Source organism: Salvia miltiorrhiza, chromosome 7, assembly GCF_028751815.1.
Source record: "Salvia miltiorrhiza cultivar Shanhuang (shh) chromosome 7, IMPLAD_Smil_shh, whole genome shotgun sequence".
NCBI classification, from domain to species: domain Eukaryota; kingdom Viridiplantae; phylum Streptophyta; class Magnoliopsida; order Lamiales; family Lamiaceae; genus Salvia; species Salvia miltiorrhiza.
The window spans coordinates 40,318,226-40,339,146 of NC_080393.1; the positions used below are offsets into that span (position 1 = coordinate 40,318,226).

At 39.3% G+C, this 20,921-nt stretch overlaps 1 protein-coding gene and 1 long non-coding RNA gene across 2 annotated transcripts; both read right to left on the reverse strand.

The window, feature by feature from the left end:
• Positions 1-9,806: 9,806 nt before the first annotated feature.
• On the reverse strand, positions 9,807-11,249 carry LOC130994218 (uncharacterized). Its single transcript, XM_057919253.1, has one exon. The coding sequence runs from the start codon at positions 11,247-11,249 to the stop codon at positions 9,807-9,809; it is 1,443 nt and encodes a 480-aa protein (XP_057775236.1).
• A 708-nt stretch (positions 11,250-11,957) lies between these two features.
• Positions 11,958-14,282, reverse strand: LOC130992941 (uncharacterized). The gene is made up of 4 exons (XR_009091503.1): positions 14,109-14,282; positions 13,879-13,967; positions 12,754-12,825; positions 11,958-12,243 (listed from the first exon to the last, which is right to left on the reverse strand). It is a non-coding gene; the product is annotated as an uncharacterized LOC130992941 (long non-coding RNA).
• Between the last annotated feature and the right edge of the window lie 6,639 nt (positions 14,283-20,921).

Genomic DNA, 20,921 nt, shown 5'->3' on the forward strand with positions numbered 1-20,921 from the left:
TTATGCGTGAAAAGAGGGCCATTTGGAACCCTAGATTTTTTCTTTTATTTAATTGCAAGTTTCACACATTCGTATAGTTTCTCTAATCGAATTTATGGTTTAAATTAATATTCTTGAATTAATAATTAGATCTATGAATTTACAACTTAATATTCTCCAATTCACAATTAAATTTATGAATTCACAATTTAATGTTCTTGAATTCACAACCAGCTCGATGAATTCACAACTAATATTCTTGAATTTACAATCAAAATAAATTATAGTTACTTGAATTCACAACCAAAAAAAATTGTGATTGTGAATTAAATTTTAGTTGTGAATTCGACTGGTTGTGAATTCACAATCAAAAAATTCTGATTGTGAATTGAATTTTAGTTATGAATTCGACTGGTTGTGAATTCAGTCGAATTCACAACCAAAAAATTCTGAATTCACAACCAAAAAATTCTAATTGTGAATTAAATTCTGATTGTGAATTTCACTAGTTGTGAATTCAGTCGAATTCACAACCAAAAATTGGTTGTGAATTGTGAATTCTCCTCCGATGCCGAGTTCTGCAGCCCCGATGAATTCGATGATGCTTGAATATGTGTACTGTGTTGTAGATCTATAATCTCTTTCCTTATCTCGCTCTCTCTCTCTCTCTCTCTCCTTGTAAAAGAAGATCTGGAATTTTGTTTGTGAATATTGCAAATCTTCTTGAACTTTTGTTTGTGAATTTTGTTGGCTGTTTGTAGAACATTTGGTGTGAGGAGGGAGATAAGTCAAATTAATATTCTTGGTTTGATGCCTGGAGATTTTGTTGGTTTGATGTTTTTGGTTAGTATGCAAAAGCCTACAGATTAATTGATTAATTAATGTTTCACTTAATCAAGAATTCATTTGTGGTAGATTTTAGGTTAGTAGGTTTAATTTTCTAAATTTCACTGCTAGATTTATGAATTCACAACTTTATGTTTTTAAATTCAGAACTAGATCTATGAATTCACAACCAGCTCGATGAATTCACAACTTAATATTGTTGAATTCACAATCAAATCTATGAATTCACAACTAAAACTCGAATTCACAACCAAAATAAATTCTAGTTTTAGTCGTGAATTCAAACTTTAAAAACCCCAAATTCACAACTACTTGAATTCACAACCAAAATAAATTCTGGTTGTGAATTAAATTTTAATTGTGAATTCGACTGGTTGTTAATTCACAACCAAAAAATTCTGATTGTGAATTAAATTTTAGGGTTTAGGGTTTAGGGTTTAGGGTTCACAACTAGGGTTTACGGTTTCAGTTCAATTCAGTTGTGAATTTACTGTTTCAATTCAGTTGTGAATTCACAATCGTAATAATTCACAACTAGGGTTTAGGTTTAGGGTTTAGGGTTTATGGTTTCAGTTCAGTTCAGTTGTGAATTTACTGATTAAGTTCATTTGTGAATTTACTGTTTCAGTTCAGTTGTGAATTCACAATCGTAATAATTCACAACTAGGGTTTAGGTTTAGGGTTTCAGTTCAGTTGCGAATTTACTGTTTCAGTTCAGTTGTGAATTCACAATTGTAATCATTCACAACTAGGGTTTAGTGTTTCAGTTCAGTTCAGTTGTGAATTTACTGTTTCAGTTCAGTTGTGAATTCACAATTGTAATAATTCACAACTAGGGTTTAGGTTTAGGGTTTAGTGTTTCAGTTCAGTTCAGTTGTGAATTCACAATCGTAATAACTCACAACTAGGGTTTAGGTTTAGGTTTAGGTTTAGGGTTTAGGGTTTCAGTTCAGTTCAGTTGTGAATTCAAAACCAAAAAAATTTGGTTGTGAATTCGACTGGTTGTGAATTTACAAAAAAATAAAAAATTCTGATTGTGAATTCGATTGGTTGTGAATTCACAATTCACAACCAAAATTTTTTTGTTGTAATTCACACTGGTTGTGAATTTCGGGATTTTTTAAAGGGGTGATGTAAAGTGGACATTTTTTTAATTTTTAATGTGAATGATATTTTGGTAACAGTGGACATTTTTTAAGTTTTTTATTTTAGTGGACATTTTTTATTTTTACAATATGAAAGTGGTCATTTTAAAAATTCACTCCGATTTATTATATACTAATAGCCACAATTTTGATTTATTTATGTTTGACTCAAAAATAGGCATTTCAACATATAATGAGTTAGGTGAACTTGAGCCAGATTAGATAAATAAAGTACAGAAACTCTTGAGCTAAGACTATATTTATCAATAACTTATATTAATTTAATTTTTTAATAAAAAGTTTATTTCTCTCCCTTCCATAGTTCCATGTACATAACTTATAGTTCAATTCGCTATTACAACTATTATGTTTTATCAATGACTCGCTTCAACTTAAATTATATGTCCTTATACTATTATTTAATGTTATATACTTTTTATATTAGATTTTTATTAAATTTAAATAATGTAAAAAATATATAAAAATTATTTATATTCATAATAGTAATTAAAAAATTCCTACACACTTAAATGAAGCTACAAACTCAATAACAAAATAAAAATTACAAGAATTGGAATCAAAAATTGAAAAAATAAAAATAACCAAGTTACAATTAGATGCGTGCGTGAAATACTAAATTGCAAATTTGAAAGATACATTAATTAACATTTATTCAATTTGATATTTTGTTTTCATTTTTATTTTTGTGAATATTTAGTTTTATAGTTATAAAAATATTCGTACAAAATTGGTGATAAAATTAATTTAAGAATCCACTTATGATGACACATGTTAAAAAGATAAGCAAAATTGTAAGCTTGTCAAAATTGGTCTACACACTATAGTTGTATGACCGATATTAATTTACTTTTATTTTAAATTCTTTCTTTTTATTGCTTTTTTATTTCTAATTATTACAATCTTTGATGACCATCTTTGACGACAGATTATGAATAAACATGGTCTACTGAACCAAATGTTATCAACTACAGTTTCACTCGATATAAATTATTAACTCAAAACTAAGTATAAGGTTAATTTGTGAAATTTAGTGAACGATGGTGAGCTTTTACCAGTTGAGAACGAAAAAATATACTAATAATTAAACAAAATCAATAATACGTAGCATGTGCATCTAAGCAAGTTGAAACATTTTCAAATTTTCATTCGGAACAAATATTTATCTCTTTGTACATTAAATACAATATACATGAGTTTAGTCTAGGATATAAATTCATGTGACTCCATTTAATTTGGCGTATGACCAAAGCGAACGGCAAGCATGTGACCCTTTGCATCAATTTGATTCCTTGTCTCCTCGTCTTCTCTGCACCTTAACTTTTGCATCTGTCTCTTTTATTTTATCTTTTGGTGATTAAAATGCATATAGAAATTAATTCAAGCATGGCCTATTTAGCTTTCCAACTATTGAATTTGTAAGTATTCTTACATATGCACGTTTGAGTCGGAAGGTCTCCATTTTCATCTAGCAATCTAGGGACTGCTTTGAAACTATCCAATATAGCTATCCATTTAGTCTAGTATCTTTTTCTTAAACACAAAAAAAAAAAAAAAAAATTGATATTATTTCAATATAATTGAGGTGTTTATTTCATTTTCTTCTTGCGCTTTTATATTTGCTCGTTTATTAATAATCGCTATTTTTTTGCTCACTAAATAAATTTATATTATAATACAATACAGTTGGTCTTGGGTGCAACCGTCGCACACTATGCGATGGGTCCGCCCCTGACCCGTGCCTGACCCAGCCCGCGCTCCAGACCTGAAACCCTGAATCCTAAATTATTACATTTGTTTATAAGAATTGTTACTTTTAATGAGCATGAGATATATATTTATTCGCACAAATGTATACTTATATAAATATAAGTATTTACCTTCATTTAATATAAAGTATTATATTTTCTAAACCCTAAACTCTGTAAACTAAACCCTAAACCCTGTAAACTAAACTCTGAACTTGAATACTAAACCCTAATATGAGTATTTACTTTTAATAAGCATAAGATATACATTTGGTCGCACAAATGTATACTTATGTTAATATAAAGCATTATACATATCAATAATTACTTTTTTTCTTACGATAATAATTATTTGATCAAATAATATTGTAATTATTTATGCTTATTAAAAGTAATCATTGTTATAATAAAAAGTAAAATTTGATATGGAGAAATGTAATGTTTCAAAAATATTATATTAATTGTAATTATTAGTGTAATAAAAATTAATTATTGTTATAATAAAAAGTAATTGTTATTATTATTATTATTATTATAAAGAAAGATAATATTTTTAAAACATTACATTTTTCACAATATTGATATTAACTACTCATATTAACATAAATATACATTTATACGAACAAATGTATATATTATGCTTATTAAAAATAACAGTTATTATAAACAAATGTAATAATTGGGAGCGCGAGTCAAATTCACGATCAGGGTTTCGGGTCAGAAGCGCGAGTCAACCCGGCGCATGGAATGCAGCGGTCGCACCCAATAATTGGTTAATACAATAATATGTAAATCACACATGACGAGTAAATTGCATTTGAAAAATTAAGTATGGCATACTCAAATCTATAGAAGCATAAGTAGATTTGGAATCAAGAAACTTAATTTGACCTCATAAATGTCCAATTTTAGTATATAATAAGCTACTATTATTATATTTAATTTTATAGTGTATAATAAGTTACTAGATGTTCGAACCATATTCCTCAATCTGTTTATGATTACAGGATTTTAGACCTTTTTATTAAGTCTTGGTGGTTGGCCTGGTTCCTCTTTTTCTACGGTTCTCGAGTTGTGTAATGGGTCTAAGGTTTTGATTGCAGCATCTTGATGAGCAATTCATGACGTGATTTTTCCGGTAGATGCTAGAAGGAGTGTTTTCATTGCAATAAACCTAATATCTTCTCTCTGGTTTGAATGGGTTGATTGAATTTTGAGTTTTTAATAGCTCCAGGTCTCTCTGCTCCTCTGATGGTTTCTTCATTATGAGCATGAGAAACCTCGCGGGAAGTCTTTGGTTACCCCCAATTGCTTCATCCCGTGAAGATGGCCTATCTGTTGAAAGCTAAGCTTTTGATCTCATATATATAAGAATGAGATTAGATTATAAAGGTAATTGCATTAGGAAATTCTCTTCTAGCGGAGAACTGGGTCTGATCGGATTGGATTGTATCATCTTGATGTTGCTTCTCAATGCCTTAGCTCTGCACATTTCTTGGGGATTGTGGTTTCTTGAGGGTCTTGGTCTGGTTTGGGACTTGCTTGGTTGCTGGAGCCAGTTATGTTCCCTTGCTATTCTGGAGGTGGTCGTTGGGGTTTGATGAGCCTTGTTTGGAAGGGTTGTTTCCCTTGGTAGGTTGTCCTGGGTGGGAGTCGGGCTTGTCAGTCGGTTTCTCTCTGTTTGCTTTGGCTTCCCCTGTTTTCTCCTATGTTTCTTTGGGTTTTGCAGGGTTTTGTGGTGCTCTGGCTTGGTGTTAGCGTTGTCGGCTCCTGCTTCCAAGGCTCTCCTGGTGGATCTTGGTTGTGTGCATTCGTTTGGAGTGCCCCCTGCTTCTGTTATTCCCCCGCGTTGCTGCTTGGCCGTTCGTTTGTTTACGGCTTTTCGTTTTGGTCTTGTTTCTGGCTTTAGGGGGCCGGGTTAGCCTAGGGGCAATGGTTTGGCCGGAGCTTCTCAGGTTGCCTTTCCGCCCCTTCCCCGCGTTGTTTGTTTGCTTAGTTTCGTTTTCTGTTTTGTGGTTTTGTTCCCTTTTGTTAGGGATAGTGTTCGTTTGTTTTGCTTGAGCTCTCTTTCTTGAGGCTTGTCCCTTAGTCTGCGCCTGTGCTTTCAAGGTTTTCGAATTTTCTTTTTCAATAAAATTTTCATTTCAGCAAATTGTTTGGATGGATTTGAAGAGCAATGACTCATCCAAAAACACCTAGCGGATGGACTCGAATTTATACGAGGTCGTCCTAGGGCGGTAAGGTGACTCAAGTCGTCTCACACGGAAGGCTTAGTAGGGCTTTAATTGTATCACTCACAAGAAACGGAAAGTAAACCTAAACACTCTAATCGGGTAGTTGGGTCTGGCACTCTCTCTCGATTAACTAATGCGTAATTAAAATAAAGCATAAAAATCTATCTAGGCGAATGATAGGAAGCAGATTAAGAACGCAGGAAACTAATAAACCTAGGGTTCTAACTAGCAATCTAGAAAGCAATGATTAAATCAACAACCATAGCGCAACGATTATCTAGGCGAGATAAAAGAACAAACAATTCATTAAATAAATTCGAAGCAACAATAATCTATGCAAAGGAAATAAACTAGTATTCCATCCAATAGAAAACACAAACTGAGTTCTTACAGCGAGTACGATCCAAAACTTCAATCTGATGTAATGAAAACTAACATGATTTTCAATCCACAAGCCAAAAGATGTTTGTTGATGTTTTAACTACTCTAAAACTAAGGGAATTCAAGGTAAAATCGCCTGGAGGCTGCTGGAATCGAGAGTATCTTGAAAAACCCTAAAAATGGGCTTTTATAAGGAAAAAAATGTAACTGCCGAACATTCAGCGACGGCGGCCGCTGTGGGACGGCGGCGCCGTGGACGGCGCCGCCGTGGGTGGCCTGAAGGAATATTAAACTGAATTAACGTTCCGCTTTGCCCGATGATCGTTTCTTGGTTATTATTAATTTATCATACAACGATTAATCCTAACATGCTCCTATGAATTTAACAGCTGCACGTTGGAGTTCAGAAATACCTGAAGAATTCAGAAGAATTCGCAGATTCGTATCTGAACAGACCAGTCAGCTTCAAGCCTTCGTTTGAAGCCTCAAACGTCCTCAAATCGTATTTCGTCCAGAAATACAACTTCTTCATCTTCGAGAGAGCTTTCCGTGGCCGCCTGATTCGTCTGAATCGGAGTTCTGTGGAGGAAGTTATGGTCGTTTTACGGAGACTGCCAGAACTTGGTTTCCTGCGAAAATCTGACTCCAGCTCAGATCTTCTGAACTGTATCCCGCTCAGCTTTCACCGTTGGATGGACAACGATCTATGAAAGTCCCAAGAGAGAATGCTCCACACGTTTTCCTGCGCCTCCCACAGCTCTCAAAACCCTAATTTTTATCAGTCTGTTTTCCTGAGAGCTGACAGCTGTATTTAATTAAAATTAAATACGTGTGGCGCCTAGAAATCTGTAATAGGCGTTCCTTCTCTTCTTCTAGGGCTAGGAGACTTTGGGCCAGTCCAGGGACCAGATACAAGGAATAAAGATGGGCCTCAAATAAATTAATTTATCTATGGTCAGCCCAGACCATAATTAATTTATAAATATCAGTTCATTCCACTAGAGAACCGATACTGACTTACCCCTTTATTGCCGGTGATGAGTCGGGGGCTTGTATTTAGACTTATTAAATCTCCGTATTTAAAATATCCGACATCCATTAATTAATTAGAGCTCTGACAGCTTAAATTAATTAATCTCTTTATAAATCCTTAAGCAGTACCACTCAAACTTTATTATTATTTTTTTTTGATCGAGAAAAGGAGGTAAATTTTATTAAAACCGAGGTACCAGAGGTACCGATAACTAGTACAAGAAAGAAGTTGTAAACTCGCGGGAGCACCACTTCGAAAAAATTGCATCGGAGGCGACGATACCAAAAGTCTGATTCCAGCTCCACATTCTTCCTTTGATCTCTAAAGCCATTTGTTGGGCATCCCAAACCTTTCCTTCAAATCTGCTCACATTCCTATTCTTCCAGATCAGCCAGATCGTGCAAATCCATAGCGCCTTGAGGAACTTCCTACTACTTTTCCCTTTTCCACCGTGAACAAAGATAGAGAAATGTTGCAGAATACCTTGTGGTCTCGCCGTTCTCTGCCCGATCCACTGTTGAATGAGGTCCCACACCTGACTGACCTTTGGACAATGGAGGAAAAGGTGCGCCGCTGTTTCTTCATGCGCCACACATGAATTACACCAGCTATCCTCCACCTGCAGCGCCACCTTCCTCTTGATGAGATTATCACAAGTTGCCAATCTATTGCGAAGACATCTCCAGGCTGTGACTCTCGCCTTGTAAGGAGCAGGAGCATTCCAAATTTTCCCATACGTCACATAATGTGTAGTCTCGAGAGATGCTTCACTTCGAGACGCCGCAAGGACCTCGTAAGCAGATTTTGTTGAAAACCTTCTATCCTTCGTTGCCTTCCAATCCCAGCCATCTTTAAAACCAACGCGAGGAGGACTGGCTGAGATAAAAGATTTTAAGGCTTCAACCATTTCAATCTCCCTCTCGAATAAGTCTCTTCTCCACTGAAATTTCCACTCCCACGCCTCTTCTGCCCAACTCCCGGACTCTGCAATTGTCGCATTCTTGCAAACACACAAGTTGAACAGACGAGAAAAGGCAAACCTAAGTGGTTTATCACCCACCCACAAATCAACCCAAAATCTTGTTTCCCTGCCATCCCCAATCCTTCGTGAAATGTTCTCCATAAACCATCCCGCCTCTCTGCCCCTAGCCTTCTCAATAATTCTCGACCACCATCCCCCGCAGCCTCTTTTTTCTCTCAAATGACAGCCTCCATCGTCCCCCCAGATCAGTTCTCCAGAAGTGGATTTAACGATCTTAGCCCACAGTGAGTCCCCGTCCTCCAAAAACCTCCACAACCACTTCAACACCAGGACATTGTTGAACCATTCAAGGTTCCTGAACCCCAAACCTCCAGAATTTTTGTTGACACACAAGTCACTCCATTTAATCCAAGCAATATTTCCCGAGATTTCGTCTCCACCCCCTCCTCCCCAAAAGAACTTTCGACACGCTGAGTTGAGCTCTTTCACAATGGTTTTTGGGATAAAAGAACAGGAAAGCTGAAAAACCGGAATGGCTTGCAGGACTGCTTTAACCAGGGTAGCGCGCCCGGCCAAAGATAATTTCTGTTGCTTCCAACTTCCGATTCTCTTTTTGACTTTTTCAACCAGAAAACTCCAATCAACCACATTTTTGCATCGACCCCCGACCTTAATGCCGAGGTATTTGAAAGGAAGAGAACCCACCTTACATTTGAGAACTGCCGCCATCCTCCTCATTTTCTCCACTTCCATCTGAACTCCCATGATACTGCTCTTAGAAAACTTGACTGAGAGACCCGAGACAAACTGGAACAAATGAAGAATATCCTTCATTACCTCTGCATTCTCCTCTTTGTCGTCGGTGATGAAGATAGTGTCGTCAGCATATTGTAGGTGTGACAGAGGGACTTTCTATTTGCCGATCAGAGCTGGAGCCAGGAGGTGCCTCGTTGTAGCTCTCTCAATCAGGGAATGCAGACCTTCGGCAGCAATGAGAGCCGTTAACCAAGTCGTTCGCGGATGAAGACGATATGCACCCCCAGATCCACTTCCTCCACTTGTCATCGAAGTTCAGATGGTGGAGCATCGCGTCAATAAAGTCCCATTCTATCGAGTCATAAGCTTTTGCGAAGTCAATTTTGAATATGGTGCGGCCCACTTTCCTCTTTTTTGCATCAGCAATAGCCTCATTCAAGATCACCACCCCGTCTAGAATGAACCGACCCTTCACAAAAGCGCTTTGGTTATCCGAGATGATGGATCCCATAACCGATTTCAACCTGCCTGCAAGAATCTTAGCCAAAATCTTATATAAACTGCCAATCAAGGATATAGGCCTAAAGTCGTTCAAAGCACCGGCGTCCTCTTTTTTGGGAATAAGAACGATAAAAGAAGCATTACTTCCTCTGGGGATTTTTTCGTTAGCAAAGAACTCCTTCATTACCTGAACAAGATCCTCCTTAACAATATCCCACGTTGCCTTCCAAAACGTGAAATTAAACCATCAGGACCCGGACTTTTGTCTCCATCACAATTCCATACTGCATCCTTAATCTCGCTTTCATCGAATTCTCGGACCAAACTCATTCTCTCTTCTGAAGACAACTTCTTCTTCATGAAGTCACCTGGGAAAAAAGGAAGTTGACGCTCCTTCTTCTTGAAAAAAGCCTCGAAGTGATCTTTAACCATCTTTTTCACAGTCGTTGGGTCTGATATCCACTGGTCCTCAACTAGAAGCCCGGAGATCTCGTTTTTCTTTCTTCTTCCCTGTATCGCTCTGTGATAAAGGCCTGAATTGAGATCGCCCTCTTTGAGCCAACTTCCTTTGGCTTTTTGTTGCAGCAAACTAATCTTGTCCTTCATTTGTAGGGAAATATTTGCACAAATTTCATTTCTCCTCACAATTTCCGCTTCCACCAGCCCACTGGATTCGTCTTTGCAGTCCCATTCCTGAAGCTCGTCTTTCAACTCTTGAATCCTGTGATCGATGATCCCAAAGGAAACTTTGTTCCACTCCTTCAGCTCGGCTTTAAGTTTTTTAAGTTTCTCAGTAACCACAAAGCATTTCCAACCTTGAATTTCAGTTTCCGACCACACCTTTGTCACAACCTGTTTAAACCCCGGGTGTGAGACCCATGCATTGATGAACCGAAAAGGTTTTGGACCCCAGTCCTCTGTCTTTGTTGTAAGAAAAATTGGGCAATGATCCGAGATTGATCTCTGAATACCGCGGCCATTGGACTCCGGCCAAACCCTCATCCAAGTTTCGTTGACAAGGAATCTATCCAATTTGCTTTTACACTTCCCATTTGGTTTGCACCAAGTAAATTTTCTACCTTGGACTCTGATTTCCGTCAAACCACTCTCTCTAATGAAAGCATCAAAACGTTTAGCATCAGTCGCTCCCGAAAATTCCCCACATCCCACTCTTTCATCCTGTCTTCTGACGGCGTTGAAATCCCCCAAAACACACACACAACAGTCCGCGTGAAGATTAACAATGTTCCCAATAGCATCCCAAAGTCTAAGTTTTTCAGAACAACTAGAAGGGGCATAAACATTGATGAAACAACAGCTAATATTACCGTTTTTCCAGAGCCCATTCACGACCACCACTCCCGGCAGATCCCATTTGCTTGAAGCCGCAAACACGTCGGTATTCCAAATGCTGGCAATGCCTCCAGACCTTCCTTCTGAGTTTCTGACTGCCAAATCGAAATTATTCGTCCCCCACCAAGCCCTGCACACAAAATCTGGGAACTTCTCCAATTTCGTTTCCTGAATGAAGCACAGCTCTGCTTTGTGTTTTTTGATGATTTCTCCGACGTCTCTTTGTTTTGCGACACTCCCCAGACCTCTGATGTTGTAGGAGATAAAATTCATGGGAAACCTTCTTGATTGTCACCCAGTTTCGCCCCTTCTTGCCCTTTAACACATTTCTCGATCTGAGCTGCTACAACTTCGTCTTGGAGGTTACTGGTGAGCCCAAGAGATTTACCGAAGTTCCAGATCTTGAGCCCTTCTCCCATTCTCGAGATGAGAGGATCATCTCCGATTTTCTTTTGAAGTTCTACGCTGCTCCTTTCCTTGAACTTTTCCGACTCATCCCCTGAGCCAATTTGGGAGATGAACTCGTCCCATTTCTGCCTATTTTCCGCTCTCAAAAGATTCCTCTGTTTCCTCTTGTCTACAGGAGGCTTTCGGAGGAGCCCATCCTTCTTCTTTCTCCGCCCCTTTCTCACTTTCCCAAGAACACCAAACTCCTCTCGATTATCCATCTCTATCCTCGGGGAGTCTCCGAACTGAACATCGAAATCCGTAGAGCTCCGCTGCTTATCCTCTTCGTTCCCGGAGCCCTCAAAGTCTGAAGGATTTTCGGCGCCAACAGATTCACACTGTCACAGCCCGGTTGAGCAAAATATAATTAGCTTGATCGATTTGGACCGTGAACTAAGATTAGGATCGACAAATGAATAACAATTAACTATTTTTACTACAAGATACGAATGATTTACAAACTAGAATAGAAATGAAGATGGATATTCTCAAGAACTCGAGCTAAGGTAACATGGGAATATATTACAACATCGATGAGGGATTAAGCTTGAAGATAGATATCACACAATTTAAGTAGATTAATTTACATCCCATGGGCACTAGCGGAAACAAGACTAAAATACAACTATTCTTCCAAAATATATTTGGGTTTAAGTGCTAAGCAAAACATAATAAGTTTATAGCCCAAAAGACGTGCGACGGACATGTTCAACAAAAGAGGTACATATATGAGGCCTTTTACATATTTTATAGCATTCGTAGAATCTGGCAAAAAGAAAACTCCGCTGCACAACACACCTGCTTTCCATTCCCTCTCAACCTGCACATTTAGAAATATATGCAGGGCTGAGTACAAATACTCAGTGAACATGTGCCGAAAGATACAATATATGTAAGACTTTAACATTATCATGCCATGAACTAGCAGCACACAGGGATTTTATTGTAAAGAACCTGTGCCTACTAAAATATTTTAATACAATATATCGTTAAAATGCCTGCAGACAATTCACAAGAGTATGTACCATCACATCCACAATAACCTCAGCCAAGTGACGGGGAGTAGGCCTCCTCCCACTGTCACCACGACCGGCCGACCCGAAGGACGGCTCCCAGTCAAACAACCTTGAGCGCCCGTCCCTTACTAGCATAATTGTCTAGCATAGAGACCGATATCGATTTATACAGGGTGATCAGCCCCTAATAGCTCGGTACCATACTCAAAATCATAAAGTATTTTGGCATGATATGTTTGCATCGTCACTTTACTGAAATGCTTTAACGAAACAGAATATGATTTTCACTATTATCAAAGTAAATAAATGCCCACCTGTGATATGCTTACTCAATCACTAGTATACTTCCTCTTCCTCACAATGGTGTCGTCAAAGATTCATCGGACCTTCATTATATAGGGTTAACAAATGAGTCGCAAAGTTCATAAGACCTAGTTGCATAAACAAAACATCTCTTACTATCCTTAGGGTTTGCATCCAACTTTCCATACTAGACTAAATTCTAACTCTCACCGAGTTCTCACAAGAACAAAAAGCTTGAGTCTATAAACAATGGTCTTCCATAGCTAACAAAATAGAAAACACCACATATATAGAGGTCCATACTACAGAAGCGTGCTCTTCCCCAAACAATTCATTCAAAAATGTCCGGGAGGCAGAAGCCCGAACTCTTCTCACATAAAAGCATATGATTCAAAATATTACTAGGCATCTCTTTAACAAAAATTCCTAATTAAAACATATAAACTTGAGATAACTCATAATTACATATTACAAATCATTTTAATGTAACACCATATTTCAACCTTTCTGCACTGCATCAACTTTCAATAATAAACTGTTTTGATCCAGATTTCTTCTAGATTCTATTTTTATGTGTATAGAAACCTCTATGAGTCTAGTTTACTTTAAAAAAAAGTACGTTGAAAAACTCCAAGTGGTTTAAGAGATATGGCCATTTTCCTACTGCCTACCAGATTCTGGCAGTTTCTGGCAACGAAATGTTTGAATTTTTGAAATATAGGAAATGTTTCTTAAATGATCTCAAAATTTTCAAGTGGGTCCTTAACACTTTCAACTTCACACAAAAAACATTCGGAGGTATTTGTCAATAGGAAACTACTGAAATGGATGGCTCAAGTCTCTGTCATACAGAACATTTTGACAGAGATTGCCAGTAAAAGTTTTTGATTTTAAAAGAGCAGTAAACATTATCCAAAAGACTCAAAAATTTGTGTGTAAGTTCAAAACACTCCAATATATACACCATAAAATTTTCAAGACATTTGAACAACAAGGGCCTGTCGAAAAAGACTGTGGAAATTCTATTTTCCCAAATTTATCTAGCAATCCAACAAATGAAAACACAAATATACTCATATATATATACAAACAATACATATAACCTGAATTTGGTGAAACAAAACAAAATTCCTTACCTTAATCAAGCTAGGGTTTTTTCGAAATTGGGGTTAGTATGTATCTCCTTGATCTCTACTCCAAAAACTATTTCATAATACTCCAGTAGCTAGAACAAGAAAGATATGAAGTTAAAAAGGCATATACACACATAGGTATATACGTATATTTTTAGAGAGAGATTTTGTAGTTTCATTTCTAATTAAAAACTGATTTAGATGTTTGAAAATGATAGAAGCTCATGTAATACCTGTTAATCGGAGTAAAAACTAGAGATTCAACCCATGGCTTGAAGATTTTTGTCCAAAATGGAGGATTTTTCTTTTACAAGCTTCACTCTCTCTCTACGAAAGGGTTTGGGTAAAAAGAAAAAGTTTGAGTGAGGTAGATGATGGGTCACCCCTTTTTTTCAATATAAAGAAATGTCTTCCAAATTAGAAAAAAGATTGTTTTAAAAATAAAATTACTTAAAAGCACTATTATATTATTACATAAACATATGCAATGTACACAACTAAATATACTAATCAAACCATAAGTCCTAAATTAATAGCTAAAAATTACACGAAAGAAATTAAGAACATAAATCAGTTTGGAAAGTTAGAGGATAAATACTAATGTTGACCATAAAAATTCTTATTCGCATATAAAGCACATAATTAACAACAATTACTCATTTAGAATTTCTATCACAAAATATACATATATATATATATATATGTGTGTGTGTGTGTGTGTAAATAATTTATTGGTTTATCAGGAATTAAAACTCCAATAAACCCAAAAAAAAAAATCTAATTTAAAAATTACTCGAATTCCAAAACTCTATAAATTATATCCTATGGATGCCAAAACCATGATTAGCAAGTACTAATAAATTAATAACAATTTCTAAATTGCTATTAAAATTTTGAGGATTTTACACACACGGTCTCTCACTATTCTCATTGAGCTGGGTTTCCTTAATTTCGCATTGATCTGGGGTCTCACAGACGACTTGAGGATCAGAGGATTCAGAAAGGTCAACCCTTGACTGACTGGAAATGGGCTGGGCCGTATAAAGAAATAACTCCAAAGATTGGTCATGGGCCCTGTCCGTCTTATTTGTGCAAAAGAATGGGCTGGCTTGCTGTCCCTCTCGAGAGGCCTCAACTCCTTCAGACGGCCCACCAACAAGAGGTTGCTTTGGAATGGGAATCTGACTCGAAAATCCTCCCGCCGCTTTTCCATCATTAGTATTTTCGGAATCTGCACCACCAACGGTTTTGGGATCTGGAGACGAGGAGTTAATTTCCTGGGTAACTGTAACGTCGCGATCCAACTGCTCCAGATTTCCAAGACTTCCGATGATCGCTTCAGCCAGCGCCTGAGACCCGTCCTCCCATGACCAATCTGTTTCAGACTCCGTTTCTTCGTCGGCATGCACAGCTTCTTCTTCGAGAGTTGGCTTGTTGCGAACTTCCTCAATGCGGATATGGAAGCTTGCTCCATCAATGCAACATTCCAAAATTCTATCCACCGAAGAGAGGCCAGTGGATATCTGGATAAGAGCTTCGTCCAACCTGTCTTTATTCTTTGTACCTTCATCAACTTTGAGAATGAGACCAAATTTTGCACTTGCACATTCGAAGAACCTTGAGTTCCATGCATGAAGGGGTATCCCAATCCATCTAGTCCAAATGACTCTTTGCTGATAAACATCAACATACTCCCACTTCCTAAACCATTGAAACCAGAAGGAGCTCCACTCATTCATATCCTCTAAAGCTGCTTCAATTGGATTCTCGGAGGAGCTTTGAATAAGAACCCAGCTTCCGCCCATGGTTGTCACCTTTAGTTTTCCTGCGCACTCGCTATTGATCTCATCCTTTATATCATCCCAGACGAACTCAGATTTGATGAATCCTGTGAAGGCTCCTTCGAGCCAAACCTTCTCATCATCCAAAGTTTTGAACTGTAGCACCTCATCTGCACATATGTCACTGCCTTTCTCCCCGTCAGAACGTCCTTAAACGAGACTCCCACCTGTCTTTTAGCTTCCATCGTCGTTTGTCTAGTCGTTGTTTTCCTCCCAATCTCATCTCCATTGTCGAGTTTGTTCAAGCCAATTTTCTTCTGCTCCCTCTCGAATCTAGCCTTAAAGACCCTGATTTTATAACTCCCGATCCACAGATTATTAAGTTCCCCCAGCAGTTTTCCTTCATTCTCAACGTCGTTGAAATGGACGAAACCAAAAGGTTTTTCCCTAAGATCACATTTTTTCGGGCAGAAAACGTCTACCGGATCCAAAACCGATCCGAACTTTCTTCTCAAAAAATCAATGCTGCAGTCCTCTGGTAGGTTGTTGAAGAAGAAGGTTGTCAGGTTCGATCTCATCGGCTGAAGGCCTGTGAAGTCCCGACTTAATCAACCTGCAGGGTTTAGCGCAATAAACCTTATTGAGCTCCTTAAGGGGATGTCATTATCCTATACCGGATACGGGTACTAATACAGATAATCAAATATCATATTTTAACCGCTATCACCCAAGATACAGAGTACTCGAGTTAGTATATAACTTTCACCCATAGTAAGTCAAAGTGATATACGAATTAACATATATATCTGAATACTTATTAGTATTAAGATCTTATGAGTCACCGAGATCTTGATTCTTCACTTATGTCAGATAGAAGAATACATCTCACTGTTGGTCCTATCAATACGTAATGACGTACCAGTATAGACAAGTAGCCAAGACAAACTACTTCCATCTATACTGCAGCCTAAACCAATAACTTGTCCTAGAGTTATTTCGGCTGTGATCATATTATATCTCTTAAGGTTATTCCAATTATATGGTCTTCTGTGATCTACAACACACCATATAATCTACTTATATAGAGATAAAGAACATACATATGCAATCATGAACACAATCAGATAGGAGATTAGATAGTGAACTTATGAAACCTTGTATACAAGCATAAAACGTTCTTGCTTTCAGTATACAAATCCAACATGGCCTTCGCTGATTACTCCAGGAATCGCACGGCCCGCGCCGTGGGGCCGCGGCCGCAGTCATGACAGCGGCCACCGTGGGACGGCGGCGGCCGTGAGCTCTGCCTCCGAAACTGCTCCAAACGAAGCCAAAACGCGCGGTAACTCCCGATTCCTGCACACGACAGTAGCACACCCAAATAGCATCGAGCAAGTGAAGGATAGAGCAAAAAGACACGAAGCATGCTCGAATGCACAACAAAAAGGCCCATAAAAACATCACAAAATGGGGCTAAACAACCCCCCCACACTTAAATCCTTGCTTGTCCTCAAGCAACAATCACAACATCGAAAGAAAATCCACAAGCGATTCTTCTCACCAAGCAAAACACCAACCAATCCAAGTCTTCCAAGATATCAATGTCCCCAATCAAGTGTTCAAAGTTAAGGTTTAAAAATGCAACAACAAGATGAAACAACTCAATCCGATCAGACCCAATTATCCGCTAGGGGTGAATTTCCTAATGCAATTTCCTTTACAATCATATCTCGTTCCTTTTTCACATTCTTTCATTTTTCTCACATCTCACTTCTTTTTTTTTTTGGGTCAAGTTATTTTTGCTCTTAATAGATAGGCCATAATTCACGAGATTGAACTTTTGGAGGTGATCCAAAATATTCTCGTATGGTTACCCATGCTCATAATGATGCCATCAGAGGAGCAGAGACCCAGAGCTATCAAAAACTCAACAACCAACCATACATTTCAACTCAGAGAAAGATATTAGGATATTGCAATGAAAACACTCCCCCTAGCCTCTATTGGACAAATCACATCAAGAGTTGCTCATCAGGGTGTTGCATCCAAACATTAAACTAATTACACCAAATTGGGAACAATTCAATCACAAAAGACAAGGACAACAAACCACTCGAAACACCAACCAGAATCGCTAGTGAACCACCATCAACATGCGAGGTGCACTTAAAAACAAACAAGAAATCAAGATAAGGGGACCATTCGCCCCACACAAGAAAGCCCAAGATCACAGCAAGAAGACACCCACAGGATTCACAACTACCAACAAACACCCCCCCCACACTTCAACTCTGGCACTGTCCTTAGTGCAAACAAAAAGAGGGGTGAAAGAGGAAACTTCCCTAAATACCGATCCAGTGGTGAGTCTGTAAGGTCCCACGATGTCTGCCTCTCTCTCATCCAAAGAACAAGCAGTCTCCAACGCAACAACCTGCACCAAACAACAAAAGCAACAAAACACAACACCAACGAAACGAAAGAAAAACGAAACAAGAAAAAAGTAAGAAAACATGGGTTGCCTCCCATGCAGCGCTAGATTTTTAATCGCCAGCCCGACTAAGAGAACCCCTTTAACCAAAATCCGATTGGAGCTCCAGCTGCCTTAGCGCCCTTGTAAACACATCTTCTTGAATTGCAGCTGCGGGTCCTCCAAATGAGTCCTCCATGCTCATATCCTGGGATGGCCCTCTATCCACACATCCAACGAAATTGAGTGACCCAACCTTATCTAGCTTCTCTTCCAGTAGCAAGGCACACAGAAAGCCTTGCTCTTTATCATCTTCCTCTTGTAGCTTATCCAGGAATTCTCTCTCAACCTCACTTTCATCTTGCAAGTTAGCAAGAAATTCTTCCACGATCTCGTCCTCTTCCTGTAGCTTATTAAGGAAGTCCTGCACAATACAATCCTCATCCAAAGCATAAAATGTTTCAACATAAGAGCAAATTTGAATTAAGGGAGTGGAGGTAGTAGGTTTTTTATAAAAAACAGAGAATGTCACCGCTCTACCTGCCACTACCATACTTACAGTTCCCGTACCCACATCGATGCGAGTATGGGTGGTAGCCATAAAGGGTCGGCCAAGTAGCACGAGATGCCCATTCTCGCCTCTAATCCTTTTTCCCACATCCAGGACAACAAAATCAGCCAAGACCCTAATTCCCCTCACAACCACCTCAACAAGACCTCGTGGGCTGCTAATGGAGCCGTCAGCTAGCTCTATCTTAATATTCGTGCATTTCAGCTCTTTATTTCCCAATTTCTCAAAAATATCAAGCGGCATCAAATTGACTGCCGCGCCCAAATCAAGCATTCCCAAAACCTTTTCAACCCCACCTAAGCTAATATAAAAAATAAAGCTACCTGAATCTCCTCGCTTCGGTGGTGGTTGGTCTGGTGCAACAGTGACAGGTGGCAATGGCTCACTGGGGCATTGGGTAGCCTTGATTGCTTGCACGGTTTTGCTTCTCCATTTCTCCGTGGTTATTGGGGCATTTTCCTTGATTACTGCCACGGCATGAGCTTGATGCGGCTATTGGTCCTGGTTTGGGAACTTCCCAGTTGGCTGTTCTTGCTGCAACTGATTCAAGGCTCCTGTTAGTTGCCCAACTGTAGTCTCGAGGCGCTTGATGGTAGCACTCTGAGCCTCCATCGCCTGTTTGCTAGCTTGCATGAAAGCTTGCATCTGATCTTCAAATAAGGGGCCTGGAGGTTGGTGCTGTTGAGGTGGGTAGAGTTGCTGCGGGGGTTGCTGTAGCTGATATGGTTGAAGGTAATGCTGCTGCTGAGGGAATGAGGACTGTTGTTGAGATGGGTAGAACTGCTGCTGGTTCTGATACCCCAATTGCTGTGGAGGTCGGGGGAACTGATTGCCTTGGTTTGATCCCGACCCTTAACCAGGAGCTTGGTTCCTCCATCCTGAATTCTGCTCATTTCTCCAACCCGAGTTGGAGCTTTGTTGCCCTTGATTAAAGTTGGGCCTTTGTTCAAATTGAGGCCTCCCCGGATAGCCCTGAGCAGCATAGACCTCTGCTTCACCTTCAGGTGTGAATTCGCCCATTCGATGGCACGCGTTGATTCCATGGCCAAATTCACCACATATGCCATATCCCTCTGCTGGTGGCGTACGAACAGGTGGAGCTTCCACCTGGTTCATCGTGAGGTGCTGTACTTGCCTCATCAAGTCCGCTACCTGCTTCTGAAGCTCATTGTTTGGAGCTACAGCATTGGCTTCGACCCTCCTTCCTCTGACTGATTTTTGTTGAGAACTCGCGGCCAGTGTGTCGAAGATCTCCTTGAACTCATCAGCTGTCTTCCGGGCAATATTGCCCCCTGCTGTACTGTCCACCATAAACTGTGCCGTCTGAATCAATCCGTCATAGAAGAACTGCATCAACATGACGGGTGCTAACTGGTGCTGTGGGCACTGGCGGAGGAGCTCTTGGAATCTCTCCCAAGCTTCGTGGAGAGGCTCGTCAGCTCCTTGCATGAAGTTCATTATCTGGCTCCTAATCTCCTGTGTCTTGTGATTAGGGTAGTACTTGAGCATGAACTTCTCGCATGCCTCTCCCCATGTGGTGATGGAGTTTGGCGGCAGGGACAGTAACCACGTCCTAGCCCGGTCCTTGAGTGCATAAGGTAAGCACTTGAGTCTCAACTGATCCTCGGTGAGTTCCAGCAGTGGGAAGGTCTGCACTTGAGTGCAGAAATCTCGGATGAACTGTAAAGCGTCCTCACTTGGCATCCCATAAAAGAGCGGCAATAAGTTTGAGTCGTTGGGCTTCAGATTGTAATTCCGGACTGCTGTGGGAAGCACTATCGCTGAAGTGCTAGTGTTCCCAATAACCGGCCTGGAGAAATCTCCCATGTACTGGACATTCCGCTCCGCCATAGCTTCTTGGTCAGGATTGGGCCGAGCTTCTTCTTCTCCTTCAGAATGCACTGAAAGTGTATCCTCTTCGGCTTCCAGAATGGAGTTGGAAGCGATTCTTTCTTCACAGTCTTCCTCTCGAAACTGTGATTCCACAAGGGTTCTCGTAGTAGACTCGGACCCCTCCTCCATGCTTAAAAGGACCTCACGAGGTCGGTGAATGTTGTCGTAGTAAGGTGCAAGCTTTCTCTTCAAGCTTCTGCGTCCTTGCATACACAACACGAACAAACAAATCAAACGCACCGGAGGGAGAAAAATAACTGAGTTAAAAGAAAGAACAAAAATAAACACGGAAAACAAATGCAACACAATCAAATGCCTAAAGCCTTCCCCGGCA

Excerpts from the sequence above, each read along its gene's own strand:
- LOC130994218 (XM_057919253.1), bottom strand. The coding sequence starts at position 11,249 with ATGAATTTTATCTCCTACAACATCAGAGGTCTGGGGAGTGTCGCAAAA.